Source organism: Corythoichthys intestinalis, chromosome 6 (genome assembly GCF_030265065.1).
Source record: "Corythoichthys intestinalis isolate RoL2023-P3 chromosome 6, ASM3026506v1, whole genome shotgun sequence".
Classification (NCBI taxonomy): domain Eukaryota; kingdom Metazoa; phylum Chordata; class Actinopteri; order Syngnathiformes; family Syngnathidae; genus Corythoichthys; species Corythoichthys intestinalis.
In genome coordinates, this window is record NC_080400.1 from 3925601 (window position 1) to 3944783 (window position 19183).

The 19183-nt window shown below is 39.0% G+C and overlaps 1 protein-coding gene across 2 annotated transcripts in view; it reads right to left on the bottom strand.

Moving 5' to 3' along the window:
- LOC130917264 (SR-related and CTD-associated factor 4-like) overlaps nucleotides 1-19183 on the bottom strand; it is a 96005-nt gene that overhangs the window by 35692 nt on the left and 41130 nt on the right. For both annotated transcript variants that reach the window (XM_057838503.1, XM_057838502.1), the window contains exons 14-16: nucleotides 18904-19017; nucleotides 10925-11081; nucleotides 7831-7919 (exon numbers count right to left, since the gene is read on the bottom strand). In XM_057838503.1, coding sequence (XP_057694486.1) covers nucleotides 7831-7919; nucleotides 10925-11081; nucleotides 18904-19017 — 360 coding nt within the window. The remainder of the gene's footprint in view (nucleotides 1-7830; nucleotides 7920-10924; nucleotides 11082-18903; nucleotides 19018-19183) is intronic.

Genomic DNA, 19183 nt, shown 5'->3' on the forward strand with positions numbered 1-19183 from the left:
AAGGACGAACCGAATGTGGACATTTTTAATAAATTTCCGAGCGAGGCGCCAACTAAGGAAAAGGAGGCATGCTGAAGCAAGCAACGGCCAGTTTGAGCGAGCGACTTTGAAACGTGCAGAATGAATCTCAAACTAAATTTAGCGCGAGCTATTGCATTATTTCATTAACTCAAGGAAGATGAGCCGTATTTGTCGTTTTCCTGGGATGAGTCGGCGTCTTGGCGAGTAGAAGTGACAGGCTGACAGCAACGCGCAAACGGCGAAAGAGTAGGCTGTGTGACGTTGTGTGTGTGACGCAGCTCCATGACCTGTTCATGCAGAAGCTTTATTGAGTTCGCAAAAAAAAAAACTTTATTGGGTCGTATGCCAGAAAAATTTGAATTGAACTGAACTACTTGTCAATGTTTTTGAAAATACTTTTTTTCAATGTTATATATATTTTTTCTTCACTATAATCTTTTCAAATTTTATAAAGATGAGTGTTCGAGAAGCTTGGTTGCATGTACTATATACTTTAGATAAGGTGATGGGTATAATACCTAACTTCACAAAGAGATATCCTCCAAACCCTTTTTGTGTTAGATGATATATATTTTTCTCACTATTTTGCACTGTATATAACCCGTTTTTACCATAGTATGTGTAAAGGCCAAAAACGCCTATGACCATACTTGCTGTTTGTGTTGAATTGTCAAACATATAAATATTCAATCTTATTTGTTTCTATTGAATGTTTATCCTAACAAGTAGAATAAATATTATCAAGCTTCAAAACGTTTGTCGAGCATGTTTGGTTGTCAATGGGACATCAACATTACAAATTTAGAAAAAATATTTTGGGATTTTTTTGTCTTTTTGGGTCCAAAATGTGGATTATAATTGGTCAGTGAAGAAAACAGCAGTTTGGACATGAAGTTCAAGGTGTCCTTAAAAAAGGGACCCAACTTGGCCATTGTGAACAATTTTTTCTTTGAAATATAAAGGCAACATCAAATGCATGCAAATTCGGCCAAATTAGGCTTAGGTGTTAAAGGGTTAAGTACCCCGACAAAACAGCTGCGCTCTGGTTTGGCCCACATAAGGCTCAAAGTTGTTTCAGCTAATATATGTTTGTGTATTCATTTGTAATTAAGTTTACAGCTTCAGTTTGTTGAGCTATGTGTGAGTGATTTGCTATGAGAAATTGTAAATACGTTAGCATTCATAGCATTTGAGCTAGCGGACTTTTGTTAGGAAAATTAGGCTAATCTACTAAATTTACATATTGATCAGACTAGATAGACATTTAAACAATTTGTTTTGTGTCAAGTGTCGTTTTGAACATAAGTGTACATATGTGTGTTGCAGCTTTACAAATTGTCAAAAGGAAAGGAAGTCAAAAGCTTGAAAAAGCACAATTTTCTTGCTTGCTGTCTGTAAAGCTGAACAACTTCACATTTAGTGAGGACAGAAAGTCTCGTATATTAATAAGGTAAAAAATAAGATACTGTGAGTTACAATATGGTAGCCTGGAATTCCAGACTCTGTTCTAGCTAGAGTCTGGCGACTCTGGGATCAAATTCCCAGGGTGGAGCAAGCCATATCAAACAGACAGCGGAGTGGACCAACCAGCAACGGTCAGAAGTGACGTTGGTCAACCGACAAACTCTTGCGCGAGGACGTAAACATACGAGGAGAGCAGGGAACGGAGAAGTTTATTCAACATGGCTAGCGCAAGACAGACTGTTGGTTTTAGCGATTCAATGCATTTTTGGTCATTTAAAACCGAATTTACAGCGGATGAGAACACATTCTCGGCTCTCCTGTTCGCCATCTGTGTTGTTGTGGAGACGACTTCCGACACGCAAGAGCAACGTTGCTTGTTAAGAACACGTCACGCAAATAAACGAATCTGATTGCACGGACGATTTTGTTCGGGTTCAAGAGGCCAATAAGGAGCTGGGTCCCAGACCCTATAGCTGGAACAGCGGTGAGTCTGGCGTTCCGGGCTAACAATATGTTACCTGTTTATGTGACTAAAAACGACTGGAGACAAATGGCAGAGGAGAGACTGGCGTCATAAAGTCGAAATTGCTTAGGTCAAGTACCGTATTTTTTAGACTATAAGTTGCAGTTTTTTTTCATAGTTTGGCAGAGGTGCATCTTATACTCTGGAGCAACTCATGTGGGATTATTTACGGTAGGGCCGGGCCGACTTCTCTCTCGCTAACTTTTTAATAAATAAATATTTAGAGCTGAAACGAATACTCGAGCAACTTGAGTTTAAAAACTGATCCGAGTAATTTTATTCACCTCGAGTAATCGTTTATTTTGAAAGCTCTAAGCATCACGTTTTGCTCGGACTACTTTTAATGCGGGACAACGCGCTGATGTCACGTGCGTAGAGGAAGAAGCCAAAAAAAAAAAAAAAAAAAAAAAAAAAAAAAAAAAAAAACATTGCAGCCGACAACCGCTACAAACGACGCCGACGTTGCTAAATACTAGCCCGCACGATGCTACATTGGTAGCAGGTAGCGTCTGATGCGTCTCAGAGATCACATATATGTTGAACTAGATGCGAAATGACAGAGTCAGCGGCGTTAGTAAACAGCCGCCCTCTTAAAGCAGTAGAGCACTAAGCGCTAATAAAGAGCGCTAAGCGCTAATAAATAAGATTAACGTTACTGTCACTCGCTCACGTAACGTTAGAAACCTAGCCCTCCGCAGGGCTATTAATTATGACTACTGTCGATGCGTGGCTAACGTGTCTTACATAAGGATTTAACATAACATAGCGTTGTGGAGTGATGAGGGGGTGTAAAATAAAAACAATAATGCTAACTATCAATTTTAGCTCAGTAGTCATTGCTGGATCAAACACCAAGTAGCACTGGTCCCTAATGTGCTCCAATACAGCAGGTATCATACATTTATTTTGAACACTGCAAAAACTCAAAATCCTATCAGTACTTACAGTTTAGACTAACTTAAAACTTAACTAGAACTTAAAAATGGCTTGACACAAATAGAAATTCAATTGAAACACGTGGGGAAAAAATCCTAACTTTTAAGTGATGTGTGTTATCAAGCGTAACGGCATTTTTAGGTAAGAAATTCTATATATTTTTTTTTTATCTAAAAGTTTTTTGAGTGAAAGCAGTGAATTAGTCTTTTTTTAATTCTAGTTACTAAACTAGTTAATAAAGACACTGATCGACTGAATGGTTAAAGATTAGATGAAATTGTTTTCTCATATATATTTATAATAGCTCTTCACCTAAAAATATATGTTTTATCCGATTAATCGATAGAGTTTTCAGTCGATTACTAAAATATTCGATAGCTGCAGCCCTATAAATATATATTTATATTAAAACGATGTAAGGATGTTAAATAAAACAAATAATTTGGATAAAACAGAAGGCGCTGAGCATGCCTGCGCACGTGAACGCAGTGGCCACGCTCTCTTTTCAATCTTCCGTCCGCGAGCATCCTGGTATTTCCTTTACGATATGGAGGAGCTATAGGAGTGAAAAACAAACTAAAAACAGGGGAATTGAAAAGCAAACAACTGCGATAGGAGTGGGATATGGAAAGGATTAAAATTGGTAGTTGAAGATACGGAAACCTGTGTCGGCTTCGCTGAATGTAAACGAATGTGGCACTTTGGTCTCATACGAGAAATATATTTAACAAACTCTTCCAGCGTTATTTCGTTGTGTAAATGCATTTATAATGATCATAAAAATATGTAGACCGGGGTCCCCAACCTTTTTTGCACCACGTACCGGTGTGATTTGAGTCTTTTTTTCACGGACCGGTGTTGTTAAATTTTGCACCATTATTAAATTTTGCTCCCAAAGCTTTTGTGGCGGCGAAAAAAAGCCCCCTTTTATATTCAGTTGGATTCTCAATGTTATCCAACGGTGCTAAAAAACTATTTACATCATAAACATACATGTGCGACACGAAAATGACGTAAATTTATGTTTAACGACACGGCGAAGTCGTTAAGTGAGAGAGCTGCGAGCAGTTGTGTGCAGTTAACATGGCAAACGTAAGTTAATATTCCTTTCTTTAAAGAAAGTTTGTAGTGTGTACTTTGGAATCGCTGCATTTGCAGTCATTTTTAATTTTACGCGCATGCCAAATTTGTCAGAACACCGGCAATGTGCGGCAGGAAAATACAGCGAATATAAAATAACATTTGTTTTTGGCCCCGTCGTGTTAAATGCAGGGAAAATACAACGCACCCGCTGAATCAGTGGGAGGCCTGCGCTTGTTTCGTTGTGACGAGATGGTCCCGAGATGGGAGAGTGAGAGAAGGTAGCTTCACAAAAATACGATGTTGGAAATTGTAGCAGTTTTTAGTGCGCTCCTAGCGATGTCAGGATATTCCGAAATGATTTTAATCCAGAATTTAGGTAGAGTTGTTGTCTCAAATGTACATTTAAGGTCGCCATGATTTGCTATCTCTACAAGCTGATATTCCTGTTGCACAGACATGCTCGAATCTCTCGGTTTATTCACATTTGGGACACGAATCCACTCCTTCGAAGTTCGTGGGTCTTTAGTAATTGAGAAGTAGCATAGATTTTGTTTTCTTCGAGGTTGTAGGCTTATCTTCTGGCCCGTCATGTTCCCTTTTCCCCTTAAAAAATCTGTCCAAAGACGTCTGTTTTTCAGCCATTCTAGTTTGGGGCCTATTTATTTCCGGGAACAAATGTGATGTGCCCGCCCTACATCATATATTATTATCGAGGCCAAGCGCACATAGATATACAAAACAAGATGTACTGCTAACAGTTCCAGCAATGCATTTTTATGACGACCTCTTATCCTGTAGTTGTATATCTAGAGTAGACAGGGATATTGGTGTGTTAAAGGGTATGTCATGCCCTGGGAAAATGTTAATATTCCATCATTTATCCATAAACGTATGCCTTTTGTATTCATATTATGCCACTTCGTGTAATTACACACAAGAAAAGGAGAGAAATTTGGCTCGATTGTCAAGCTAAAACGACCGGGGCCCGAGATCTGGCAGATTGTGTGCGTGACGTCACGACAAGTGAAGAGAGTGCCACCGGCCACTAGGGGGGCAGCGCCTGTCTGCATCAATATAATTCCTTCTAGTGAGGGGAGAATTAGGGGTGTTTTGAGCTGTTTATGCTGATGCATTGTATTCGTCCTGCACATATTCCAGGTTCCCTCATAAAGAAACACCCCTCGTTGTCAATAAAAGAGAATTCAGAATTGACAGTCAGGGGTGTTGTCAATAAAAGAGAATTCAGAATTGACAGTGAGGGGTGTTTCTTCAACAAGAAAAAGGCTCAGTGCTTTAATACTGAATGGCGGCGATGATGGCAGACAATTTCGTTTCTAGTTTCAGCGACGAATCCGACGTAACGAATGTTCACCTAATGGTGACGAGGAGAGTTACGAAGCTTTAATCGGTGTTTTAGGTTACCAATTTGAGCCCAAACGAACGCCAATGCAGCATAATGAAACGGTCATTGAGGGGAGCAATGACACTGATGAAACATCGGCAGCAGATCGTGTGGGAAACACCAATGATTTGTTTGGCATTTCTTTTTGTGAAGCTGATACACCGTGACTGCAAAATAAAGGAATGCATAGAATAATTATCAGCTGCTCCCCTCCTTTGCTTAGCCTTAGCCTCCTTTGCCAGTCATCGTCCTCTTTCTTGATATCTCGGGACATTTAAGTGGCTTCGCGTGTATGGTCGGCACCGTATCTCCTTTGAGCAGCAATCTTTTAGCAAAACCCGATTTCACTTGTCCATAGTTCGAGAAGCTTTCAGGTGGAAAATGCGCACCATAGAAAACCGTGCCGGAGGCTCTGTCTAGAAAATTAGCCCTCTTTGCACGGACGAATTTTACCCATTGTCTGCGTAGTCCGGCTTTTTTTTTTTAGCGTTCAGGAACTCATGGATACTATATTCCAATAAATAGCTATTTGTACACCACATAGCACAGCAGTTTTGAACCATTCTAGTGATGTTTTGGTCAAACAAACCCGAACGCTACTCTCTCGTCGATAAAAAACAATGGCACCTGGCTCCGCCTCGACTTTCATTCACTTGTCGTGACGTCCCCGCCCCATTCGGCTGTTTCCGGAACACTTTCGGAAATGTTTGTCATTTTCGATCTATTTTCGATAATTGCTCATTAATGCGATTGATTTTTTTGTTAACTTTATCAATATTTGTTATCTTGGCACATAACGGTTCTATTGATGTCTCACACCCCCTTTGCAGCTACATACCTTTTAAGCGGCACAGACCAAAGTCAATCGGCCAGAATGCAGTCATTAATAAATTATTCATGATTTCTACGCGACCCAGTACCAAATGCGCCACAGACCGGTCGTTGGGGACCCCTGATGTAGACTATTTAAACTTTGAGAAAACTTTGTTTTTTTTTTCTGCCAATTCGAGGAGATGGGTTATAAATAAATGTCAAATCCACTATCCGCCTGTTAGAACAGATTCGCAAATATAAAAGATATATTGTTTTATTGAATATCCATCTTACAGTCTTGTTTAACTGGGAGAATTCGTTACAAAAGACAGGCATTATTTGTTATCATTATGCATATGTGCACCGGCATCGTCACAAACGTGATCACACAAAACACAACCACACATCGCATCCTTCTCCGAAGTCCTCACAAATAAAACGGTTTTTTTTTCGGGCTCGTGCCTACAAATAAAACATAACATTTCAGATTTTTTAGGGCTTGGCAAGCAAAATCAAGTTTATTGATTGGGCTCGGGCCACGTCGGGCTTTAATACCCGCGGTCTGGTCTGCTCGGGCTGGATTTTTTACGCCCGATCTAACTTCGAGCGTCATGTAATGTGAGCATACCATACACCTATTCAGCCTGTTGTTCTCTATTGTATTTTAAATTGCGAAAATTCCGATACGTCATAACCAGGGGACTACAGGTATATTAAAATGTTTATCATATTGTTGCCCACCATTTTAATGTAAAGGGAATGTTGATATTTCAGGTGAGCTATTCCAACTTTCTTAATCTTTACTCAATTTTCTACAAGTTGCTAAAGATTGCAAAATGTCTGGGTACATTTGGCACACAAACATTTTTAGTTCAAGAAAATAAATTAGCCTTGGTCAAATCCACAAAGAAATTATGGAATGTCCAAAGATTTTCCCAGCTATAAACACTACATATAAATACATATATAATCGCATAGTACTGTTCAATAAGATGATGTATATAATTGTGTTTAACAAATGAAAGTTTACCCTTGCATTTTTCTGGAAGTGGCCCTTGAAGAAAAAAAGGCTTTAAGGTGTGCAGTCAAAAAAAAAAATTGAAACGTGTCTTGGAGTACACACAAATAGATAAGAGAGCAAAAGTTCAGATGCTACGTTATGTATCGCATGTATTCAAGTATTTGACAAAGGCTTCACCGAAGTTGGATTCCTTCAGACCCGTTTCTGTCCTTGATCGCTCGGATAAATTTTCTAACATGCCGTCTTACCTTCTGTCCAAATTTGCGTTAACCAAGTGTTCAAACGAAAAGCAGTGCATCATACAATGAAGTCTTCCGATGGGAATGCAAAGTCGATTCTTCGCATTTTACACGGCGGGTGGACTAGAGTCCACTTTTTCTTTTTTCAAATAACAGACATTTCACAGCATTCAGGATTTGTAAATTCCTGTTGTTAAAGAATGATGATTCACATGAGCGCCACTGCTCGTGAGAAACATTTTATTTCCCCCAACAGGTCACGAGTTTCAGAAGCGAGTCTCCAACACAGAACAAGAGAAAGGACGGCTTTGAAAGACATTGACGTTACCTGAATCTGAGTCTCGACGCTCCCGGTCTTTTCCGGTGGGCCGTTCTCAGCCGCCTGCCGCTTTTTCAGTTCCAGAGTCCTTTTCCACTCTGTGCGACACCAAACAAGTGACGTAAGAATAGGAACGCGCCAGTCGAGCTTTTTTAAATAAATAAATTAGCGCTGTCAAAATTATTGCGTTAACGGGCGTTAATTTTTTAAAAAACTAATCACGTTAAAATATTTGACGCAATTAACGCATGCACTAATTGCTTGCACATTGCCTCAAACAGATTACAATGAGGCCGTTTATGGACATTAAGAGTGAAGAGAACGCCACCGGCGCTTGGGGGCAGCGCCGTTCCATACTCATGTTATTTCTTCTAAACGTGGGAGAATCAGTAGTTGTGAGACGTTCATGCTGTATTCACAATGCAATGCAAATTGCTATTTGTGCTCCACACATATCTCGGTAAGTTTTCTTTCTTTTAGTGGCAATTATGTGTCTCTTGTTGTAATTTGGGTAAGATAAGCACAACAAAAATAATATTCCTATCTCTCCAAAAAAAATAATGTTCACAAAAAGAAAAGCACTTCAGTCTATTGTAATGAGGCCCTATTCTGACACACAGTTAAACAACAATGCAAAATGAACTGGCATTCCTTATCAAAATAGCTATGCAAAATACACATAAAACTTAAGACTTTGGTCACTCTTTTTATTATTGTTATTTTTATTCTTATTATTATTATATTAACTCTACTTTTGATTGAAAATTTTACAAATTTTATTAAAACGAAAACATGAAGAGGGGTTTTAATTAGTGATGCACGATAATACATTTTTCAACCGATAACCGATAATTTCCTCCTCATTCCAACCTAAAACCGATAATGTCAAGCCGATAATTCGATAACCGATAATGTCAAGCCGATAATTCTATTAAAAGATTTATGTAAAATTTTAAAGTATACACAAAAGAAAATATTACTGTGCAAAAATATAATTTATTGCTCTTTTTTTCAACATAAAATATGGACAAGTCGTCAATTCAAACATCTAAATAATGACAGATTGTCTGACATTGTGTAATGGTAAACCTTTGGCAACAATTACTTACAGAGTAAATACCTAAGTTGCACAAAAATGCCTTTAAAAGTAAGCCATTCCTAACATATATAATATTAATACACTGCAAAACACACCTCCTTAAAATTAGTCAGTTTTAAGTGTAAATCTATTGGCAATAAGTGAAATTATCTGCGATCGCTTCAAGTGTATTTCAGATTTCTTGGAAGAAAAATAGCTAGCTGAAAATAATCTTAACAGCCTTGTTTTAAGCAATACATTACTATAATCCTAAAAAAAAAAAAAAAAAAAAAAAAAAAACTTGGAAGAGGAAAGATTTTGAATAATATTTGTGGCTACAGAATATTGATTTAAGAATTTGATTATCTACTGTGACTGTAGTTGTGCAGAGAAATAAGTTAAATCATTTGAAAAGTGATTGCTAATGTTATATGCTTTGTTGCACACTGTGAAAATGATTAACTCAAAAGAGCGAGATGTCATGTACCCATTCTGCAGCGCTTTGTTTACATTTGCGGCTTTCACGACATTTGCTTTACAGCAGCTAAACTGCTAAACGGCAGTACTATTTGGACGGAACTTGGAGCTCGCATCCGCGTGCGTGTTGTTTTGTGCCTGAGTTTTGTTAAGCCGAAAATAAAGGCAGCGTTACAAAGTCATCTGACCGCTCGTCATTTTACATACTGAATGCATTATTGACTGGCTGACTTCGTTTTCTCCATGTTTAAATTATCATCTAACCACTGTGCCATCATGATAAGCTTGCTTACTGGACATGACTTTTTCCATGAAGAATGGTGGTCGTATAAACTGCATTATTTTTTTATCCAGGGCTTTGGTTCTCGGGTCATTTAAGTAAAAAAAAAACCTGTCTTGTCTCGGCGGCGGCGGCTACGTTCGTACCGGATAATCCGCCCGCCCCGGCCAGTTCGCCGCGGCGTATTCGGGTCCTGGCTCTGCTCGAACGCCGTGGGGGAACGCTCGAGAAACCGGGGTGTTTGCCGGAGGTCCCGAGGCCGGGGAACCAGGCTCGGCCCGCCCCGCCTACGGCGAGGCGGCGGCGGCCTGCCGGACCGGCCAGAGCGGCGGGCTCCGTCGGAAGACGGCTACTTGCTGACTATCGGTCTCCAGTCGTGCCGGTGTTTAGCCTTAGATGCGAATTTACCACCCGCCTTGGGCTGCATTCCCAAACAGCCCGACTCTGTATCATCACAAGCCCTGTAGTTTAATTTAGTTAGTGTTTACAATAGCTTTACCATTCCCGCTAGCACCAGCCACGTATTCGTTCCAAAAATCTTTGTGATGCAGTTTTAAATGGCTGCTGGGTTAATGGTTTTGAATGAGGACGCTTTCTTTCTGCCTTGTGGAACTTCTACGGTACATGTTTCGCAGATGGGGAGAGCGACGTTTTTTTTAGTAATAGCCGCCATAATATTCAACTACTTCTTGTCGTGTAACTCCGCCTCTTCAACCCCTCCTCCCTCAGGGGCTTCAGAGAGGGGAGGGGTTGAGGAGCCGGCGTGCTGAATTCTTCGGTTGCGCACAATTGGAGGCTAAATCAAGTATATAATTATCAGATTGCATTATCGGTTGAATTTTTTTATTTTCTGGATTATCTGTGTGACGTCATAATTGCCGTTATCGGCCGATAATTATCGGTGACCGATATTATCGTCTATCTTTAGTTTTAATATAAAATTACTATAACAATTATCTTTTAAGAACTACAAGTCTTTCTATCTGTGGATCACTTTAACAGAAAGAATGTTAATAATGCCATTTGTGGATTTATTGTTACAATAAACAAATACAGTACTTATGTACAGTATGTTGTATGTATATATCCGTCGTGTGTCTTATCTTTCCATTCCAACAATATCCATTTTACAGAAAAATACGGCATATTTTAGAGATGTTTTGAATTGCGATTAATTACGATTACTTTTAAGCTGTAATTAACTCTTAAAAATTTTAATCGTTTGACAGCCCTAAAATAAATAGATAAATAAATAAGGACGGGTTTACCTTCACTTAGCGTGTCAGGGTCCAGCATTCCTCCTTCCTGGTAGCTTTCCAGTTCTTCGCTTTTGACCATGTCCCAGGGGATGTAGGTGACTCCCTTGTCCACGTCCCAATACTTCTTGTGCGTGGGCTTTAAGCCTTTGTTAAAAGCCCACGCGATCTACGACAAAACGCAAAAGGGATAAGAACTCCCCTCTAAAAGTGATTATTACTGTATATACTGGTGTATAGGCCACACCCCTAGTTTGTGGTTCAACAAGAAGGAATTTCATTAATTAACAGGGGTGTAACTGTACACAAAAATCTCGGTTCGGTAGGTACCTCGGTTTTGAGGTCACGGTTCAGTTCATTTTCGGTACAGTAAGAAAACAACGCAAAATATAAATGTGCTAGTTGTTTATTACACAGGTTTGTGCTTTCAACAATAGGAACAGTAGCCTATACAAAGCTAGAATTCTGCTCAAAAAGTAGCGGGTATTTAAAGATAATAATCCAACAACAATTTGCCTTTCGGACCCCACGTATTGGTCAGCTTTCTTTCTGAAAGAAAGAAGAAAAAAGAAGTCCTGCAGTAAAGAGAAAATCAATCCCAATGACAAAAATTTTTAGGGCTGCAGCTATCGAATATTTTAGTAATCGAGTAATCGACTGAGAATTCTATCGATTAATCGAGTAATCGGATAAAACAAATATATTTTTAGGTGAAGAGAAATTATAGATATACATGAGAAAACAAGACATTTTATCATTTTCAGTCAATCAATGTCTTTATTTTTGATGTGTATTGTTGAAAACGGCCAACAATTGCATCTCAGATGTAACTAGGATTAAAAAAAAAAAGACTAATTCACTATATATATATATATATATATATATATATATACATACACACACCTAAAAATGCCTTTACGCTTGCTAACACACTTCGCTTAAAAGTTACGATTTTTCCCCACGTTTTTCAATTGAATTTTTATTTGTGTCAAGCCATTTTTAAGTTCTAGTAAAGTTTTAAGTTAGTCTAAACTGTAAGTCCTGATAGGATTTTGAATTTTTGTTCAAAATAAATGTATGATACAGGCTGTATTGGAGCACATTAGGGACTAGTGCTAATTGGTGTTTTATCCAGCAATGACTACTGAGCTAAAATTGATAGTTAGCATTATTGAGTTTTTATTTGACACCCTCATCACTCCACAACGCTATGTTATGTTAAAGCCTGTATGTAAGACACGTTAGCCACGCATCGAAAGTGGTCTTAATTAATAGAAACCTAGCCCTCCGCAGGGCTAACGTTACTTGAGCTAGTAGTGACAGTAACGTTAATCTTATATATTAGCGCTTAGCGCTCTTTGTTAGCGCTTAGCGCTCTACTGCTTTAAGATGGCGGCTGTTTGCTAACGCTGCCCAGACGCGGCCTAGTCTGTCATTGTGCATCTAGTTCAACATACATGTGATCTCTATGAGACTCACCAGAGCTAACTGCAACTAACGTAGCATGTGCAGGCTAGTATTTTGCAACGTCGGAGTCGTTTGTAGCGGCTGTCTGCTGCAGTAAGTTTTTTTTTTTTTGCTTCTTCCTCTACGCACGTGACATCAGCGCGTTGTCCCGCATTAAAAGTAGTCCGAGCAAAACGTGATGCTTAGAGCTGTCAAAATAAACGAATACTCGAGGTGAATAAAATTACTCGGATCAGTTTTTAAACTCGAGTTACTCGAGTTGCTCGAGTATTCGTTTCAGCTCTAAAAATTTTAACATGTATTTTACAAATGAAATGCCTCAATGAATTTTTTTATTCTTATGAACTGTTTTCAAAAGCTTTATTGGTGGATTTTCTCAAGTTAAAGCGCCACAAGAAAAATTAATTGTGTAAGCAGGATCTGTGTATTATTCTTATTATTTAATTACATGTGTTTTAGCTCATTTCAATTTATTTTATGTAAACGGGCTAGTATTTATTTTATTATGTGTTTGTATTTTACAAATGTGATGTAATATTCATTTATATTGTATATTTTATGTTGTATAACTTTAGTTCCAATGTGAATATTAGTTGCTACTTGTTTTGTTGTGGTAGGAGGGTTTTGTATTGAACACGGGGTCGTCTTGGTTATTATTATAGCAGAGAAGACATCTGTAAATCAACAAAGACAAGTCAACTGTGCCCCGATCTACCACTCAAGAGATCCGATGAACTCAAAAAGTGGGTTACGATTGCATATTAGTTTGAAAATCGACCGGATCCACCGTATTTTTACACGAGTGACTTCCGATCTGCTAGCTAGTAATAGTGACGCAGGAGGGCCGCGTCTCGCGTCAAATAATAAACTCTGCAGTTCTTTTCGCGTGCATCGTGTTGAGCCGCTTCTGGGACGCGTCTATGGCTGATTGACTTTAAGGCTCGCGTTTCACTGCGTTCTCGCAGCGGCCACATTGTCGCGCCGTTGACGTTTCTTAATGTCCTACCGTGTTGGTCCTCATTATAGTAGAGAAGACTGGGTAAATATAATCTACACAAAGAAATTGTAACTCGATTGAATCACAGCCTCAAAAAGTAAGGGTTACATTAAGTCAGAAACTCGTTCGGTAGGCCTCCGTTCCGAACCGAGCACCAAGTACCGAAACGGTTCAATACGAATACATGTACTGTTACACCCTTATTAATTAATAACTTACATTTACATTTTAACGTTTCAATTACTATGAATAAACACTTTTCTTCCATCACTCTTGGCTTTTTACTAGAGTGCTAAAAAGTTCTTTTGAGTCACCTTGTATAATTTAGGGACGTCCCAATCGCATATTTTTGCACCCGAGTCAGAGTCACCTGATTTTGAGAAGATAGAGTCCCGATCTGACACCAAAAAAAAAGTTTTTGTTTTGAACAAAAGTTCCCAACATGTTACTGTCCTACCATCATTGACTTTGGAATGGTACCTTTTCTCATGTTTACCGTTTTTAACACATGCAATACAAAATATGACATTTATAGTACATAGTACATACAAACATAGTTTAAGAAAAACAAGCAGAATATATTATGGACTTGGAATGATTGGAAATTGCAGCGCCAAGACATGGTGCAGATAAGGGCATAGGAGATACAGGACGCCTTCTAAAACGCAAGCCCAATGCGTGCATCATGCAGCTGACTGAGTGAGATTGACGTTGACAAGCAAGACATCTAAAAGCCCACATCTGGACCACCAAAACGCAGCCATCAGCTCTTCTATGGGGCCAATTATTGACTGTCCAGAACAAGGGGGAGACATGCTGCCTTATCACAAGGGACACCTGATATCCAACTGATAATACAAGAAGACCAAGGCTGAGAACTTGGAACACTCAGTGCCTCTTTGGTGCCGAGGTGGACAAAACCTCCAACTCCGGTTGCCTTAGTAACGGTGACTCCACAAGTGTGATGCATGAACTATATAGCCCAATCTGCAACAGAAGATTAATCTAAACAACACCCTTCTTCCGGCCCATAGCCCGCCCCGCGAGAGCCTTCAAAATGACTGAATGTTTAACTAATTGTCATTTTTCTCGAGAAGCTTTTGTTGTCTTGTGATATGGTGACCCTAGATCCAGTTTGCCTCCTCAGCTGTGTCTTTCTGTGCTGTATGATTGCTGCAGACTTGGAATAAATCGTCAACTTGGACTAAGGTGGATGTGCAGAGTTTGGCCTTTTAGCCAGGATGACAGGGTTCCGCCGGCCCGGCACGAGTCGTTGGAATTGCGCCAGTGCGGTTCAGGCGGTTTGACTGGCGTGATTCCAGCAATCTCGCTAAAAGGTCATATTCCTTCAACTTCAACACATACGCGCATAGAGCACTTTAATCGACTACTTCATAAGAACTGCTAGGGCCTTGCAATACACAACAATGGATTGTTTCAATTGTTGCCTGTCACTACATCACTTTATGATTATTATTACGATTATTACGACTATGTTCAGGCATGAAAATGGGTCAGGGGTTAAAAAGGTGAGAAGGGTGTGGAGGAAATATGTTCTGGTAGGGCAGTCCCAAACGACTAATTTTCTCCCAATTAGTCAGCAGACTATTTTTACGATTAGTCGACTGATAAAAAAATATAAATATATAATATATCTTTTAACTAATTTAGAAATTAATTTTTTGTTGATGATTATTAATTCACAAAAACATTTTGGAACTCTTGAATTCGTTATTAAAGTACAAATAAACATGTAAAAAAAAATAATTAATCATACAGAAACAATGAGGTCAAATGTTGATAGCATTTACTAGTGCAAAATAATGGAATGTAAACAGATTCAGAACACTGACTTCGCCTTTCCAACACGATTAAAAAAAATATCTAGCCTTATTATTACAGTATACTATTATACAGTATATAATAGTATTATAATAATTATAATATTTATTGCCAATCATATTTTTAAAAAAAGGGTGCCATTTTAAAGCTATTCTTGGTGTAACATCTGAATTCTGTAGTATTATAGTATTTGCATGTTATAGTATTAATTGTGAAGTATGTGGGATTAACTCCGTAAATCGTTATTTATATGAACGTGCCGCGCTTTTATTTTGAAATGTTCAATGGAAGTACGTTCGCTAAAAAGCCAAGTTTCACACTCTGCAAAAAAGCACTTTTCGTCATTGCTTGTGGTGTCACTCATATTTTTTTTTTCTTTTTTCATTTTTCGTTTGCAAATGCTGTTAACCAGTGATTTTTAATGTTTGAAGTGTCGCCTTTTAACATTAAGTTTGCGTTTTAGAGAAGACTGCCAATGTTTTATAGCAGGCTAAAGTAGGTTGTCTTTTTTTCTCCATTAGTCTCAGTGTAGCAATGCTAAGGTTGACAGTGTTTAATATACATGTATTTCCTTATTTTGTATGTCTTGATGACCAATAAACATCTGTGAAATAAACTGGAACCTCATATGTCATCTACACTGAAGGGGATCGTTACTTTTCTCGCAGACACCATATAACTGTCTGCATTAGTCTAACACATTCATTATAGTAAAGCATTTAACCATAGTTTAAAGAAATGGGCAGACTTTACTCCATTCCCTTTGACCCAGTAAAGTGGACCAGCTTATCAGCCCTCGCCTGATAAGCAAAGGAAAAGACATCAGCATCTCTCCGGTGGGGTCAGGACACGCCCGCTCTCCCAAGGCAACAAGTTGATAGCTCGGCGCCTTAAAGACGTCAAGGCATGCCGAACCCCCACCTCAGTTGCCGTGGCCACCACGACTAGAGGTGGGAATCTTTTGGCACCTAACGATTCGATTACGATTCAGAGGCTCTGATTTGATTATAAATCGATTCAAATGTATTGTACATTAGTTTCAAAATTGTTCAAAAATCCTCTCAGGATAAACCAAACTAATATTTCAGTATCATGTTAACAGGTTAAAACAGTAAATAAAATGCTCAAATCCCATTCTGTATCAGCAGCTTTAAACTACATTCAATTAATTTAATGATGTGAATCAACCGTTAAAGTTGTTAAAATTCTCCCGTTATTCCATAATTTCCCTTCTGTCTACTTTTGACATATCAAAGTTTTAAAACGGTTTCATCATTTAAAGATGTATTCAAGTTAAGATTTTGCTGATTTAGGAGTATTTTAGATAAAAAGTTAATTAGGTTTGCTACAACACAGCCTTCTAGAGAAGTCTACTGCTTTAAGATGGCGGCTGTTAACGCGGCAACTACCAAACGGCAAGTCTGTCATTTTGCATCTAGTTCTTTTTACATGTTCTACTGGCGCCGTCGTCTGTCATTTTGCATCTAGTTCTACAAATATGTGATATCTACTATGGCCAGGGGTGCACATTTTTTTTGCCCAGGTTCTCAGAGGAGGACCTGGAGATGTGACTTGGTCCTCATTGAGCTTGAGAGCCGACCCGCCTGATGCGATAAAATTATGACAAGCTTTACTTAGAGCCAACTAACTTCAATTAATTATATTAACAATTAATGCTTGATTAACATCAACTGGCACAACAAAATTGTCATTACTTTGAAGGGAAATGTAAAGAAATAAACAAAAGCTCCAATTCAAAATAAAGGGCATTATGCGGCTCCCACATTAACTCCAAGCCTTTGTAAAAGTGGGATGTCCTCCTCATAAGAGCTCATTGAACGTGCATGTTTAGCTTTGTGAAATGCGAGCAAAAACACGTTTGTCTGTGCATGGCGCTGTTCATTACCTTTATTCCGCCACTTGTCCATAGCGCGAGTGGGGTCCTATCTGACATCGATAGTTTGCTTAAATGCCACATGCTCTCTGTTTTTTTCATGCTTTTCAAAGTTTGGATGGCTGAAATTCTTTGACTCTACATAAAATGCGCTGCTCTTATCGGCGACATTGGGATTCTCACGGCACATTTTGTACCGCATTTCTGTGCGAGCATCATTTGCTTCTAGCCATGGTACCTCCTTCAGCCACTTTTCAGCAAAAGTCCTTTTTTTCGGTAGCTCCGGTGACGTCTCTGTCGTCTGTCTGTCTTTTCACGGGGGTGGGGGAACACGGAAATAATTACTCAGTGGGGCCTGCCTCTTCGACATTTTGAAAAGTTATTTTCTCGTGTCCGCCGCTAATACAGTGGTCAGCCATCGGTACGCAAAAGCGCATGGAAGCCATTGAGGGCCAGCGCGTTTGTCTACGTCCAGTCATGCGGACCACTTATGTGCACCCCTGACTATAGCCATATGTTTGTAGCAACTAGCAACTGGGCGTTGTTTGAAGCAGCTGTCGGCCGCAGTCAGTTATTTTTTTTTTTTTAAATCTAGCTTACTAGCGGCATGAGTTGAACATGATATTTACTCTCGGTCTGTTCCTCATTGCGTCCCGAAGACTGCGCTGTGTTTTAGGTCTGCTTTACCTGGTATAATTCAATAATCGGAATTTGGATTTTTGTGAATCGTTCTCGGATCTTCCACGGCCTAATTGCGAATAATCTCAGAATCGGAAATTTCGCACGCCTCTCACCACGACCCAGCCACGAAAGATGAGACACGAACTTGACCACCCAAACCTAGTTCCAAGATTGGTTTAGCCTGAGAGGATTTTTGAACAAACTATTTTAGTTTCAAGTTAACAAATGAAAACAGTAAATAAAATACTCACATCCCCATTCTGTATCAGCAGCTTTGAACTACATTCAATGAATTTAATGTTGTGAATCATCCTTCCCTTCTGTCTACTTTCAACATGTCAAAGTTTTAAAACTGTTCCATCAGTTAAAGATAGATTCAAGTCAAGATTTTGCCAATTTAGGTGTATTTTAGATAAAAATTAATTAGGTTCGCTACAACAGAGCCTTTAAGAAGTCTACTGCTTTAAGACGGCGGCTGTTTACTAGCACCGGCAAGTCTGTCGCATATAGTTCTTTGTAGATGTTCTAATGCCGCAGTCATCTGTCATTTCCCATCTAGTTCTACATATATGTAATATTATCTACCATAGCTGTATGTTTGTAGCTACTAGCAACTGGGCGCTGTTTGTAGCCGCTGTCAGCCGCAGTCAGGTATTATTGTTTTTGTTTTTTTTTAATCTATCGGCATGAGTTGAAAATGATATTTACCCTCGGTCCATTCCTCATTGCGTCCGGAATACTGCGCTGACTGTGTTTTATTTCCGCTTTACCTGGGATAATTCACTAACTTGCGTTTGGGGTGTTTGTGAATCATTCTCGACTCTTCCACGGCCGAATTGCGAATAATCTTAGAATCGGAAATTTTGCACGCCTCTATTGGACATTGTCAAAAGAAACAAAAAAATGTTTTGTAATTAATAAGTGGTACTCGTTATCGGCAGCTCCCCAAAATCAGGTCACTCGAACTCTGTGGCAAAAATATGTGATCGGTACAACTAAAAATAATGACTTGGGCGGCACGCATGGGAAACAATTTTACACGCTAAGCAAAAACCTCAATATTCTATTAATGTTTTTCTTCCCTTATTTTTGAGATGGAAAACATTTTACCTTGACAGGCTTCCCGTTGAATTTAAACGAGTTGCGACTGAGCTTGTTCAAAGCCGTGTACGCGTCCAGTCTGTGGACCATCACGATGAAAGCGCAACCCCGAGGGGGAATCATCTGAAATCACAAACCATTTTAGAAATTATTAACCCCTTGATGTCGGAATAAAGTTAACAAATAGGTAAAACTTTATTTAACTGTCTTATCATAAGACCATCATAATTATGACATGACACGGCCATGAGCATTAATGAATGCTTATGAGAGACCTTTGACATCTATT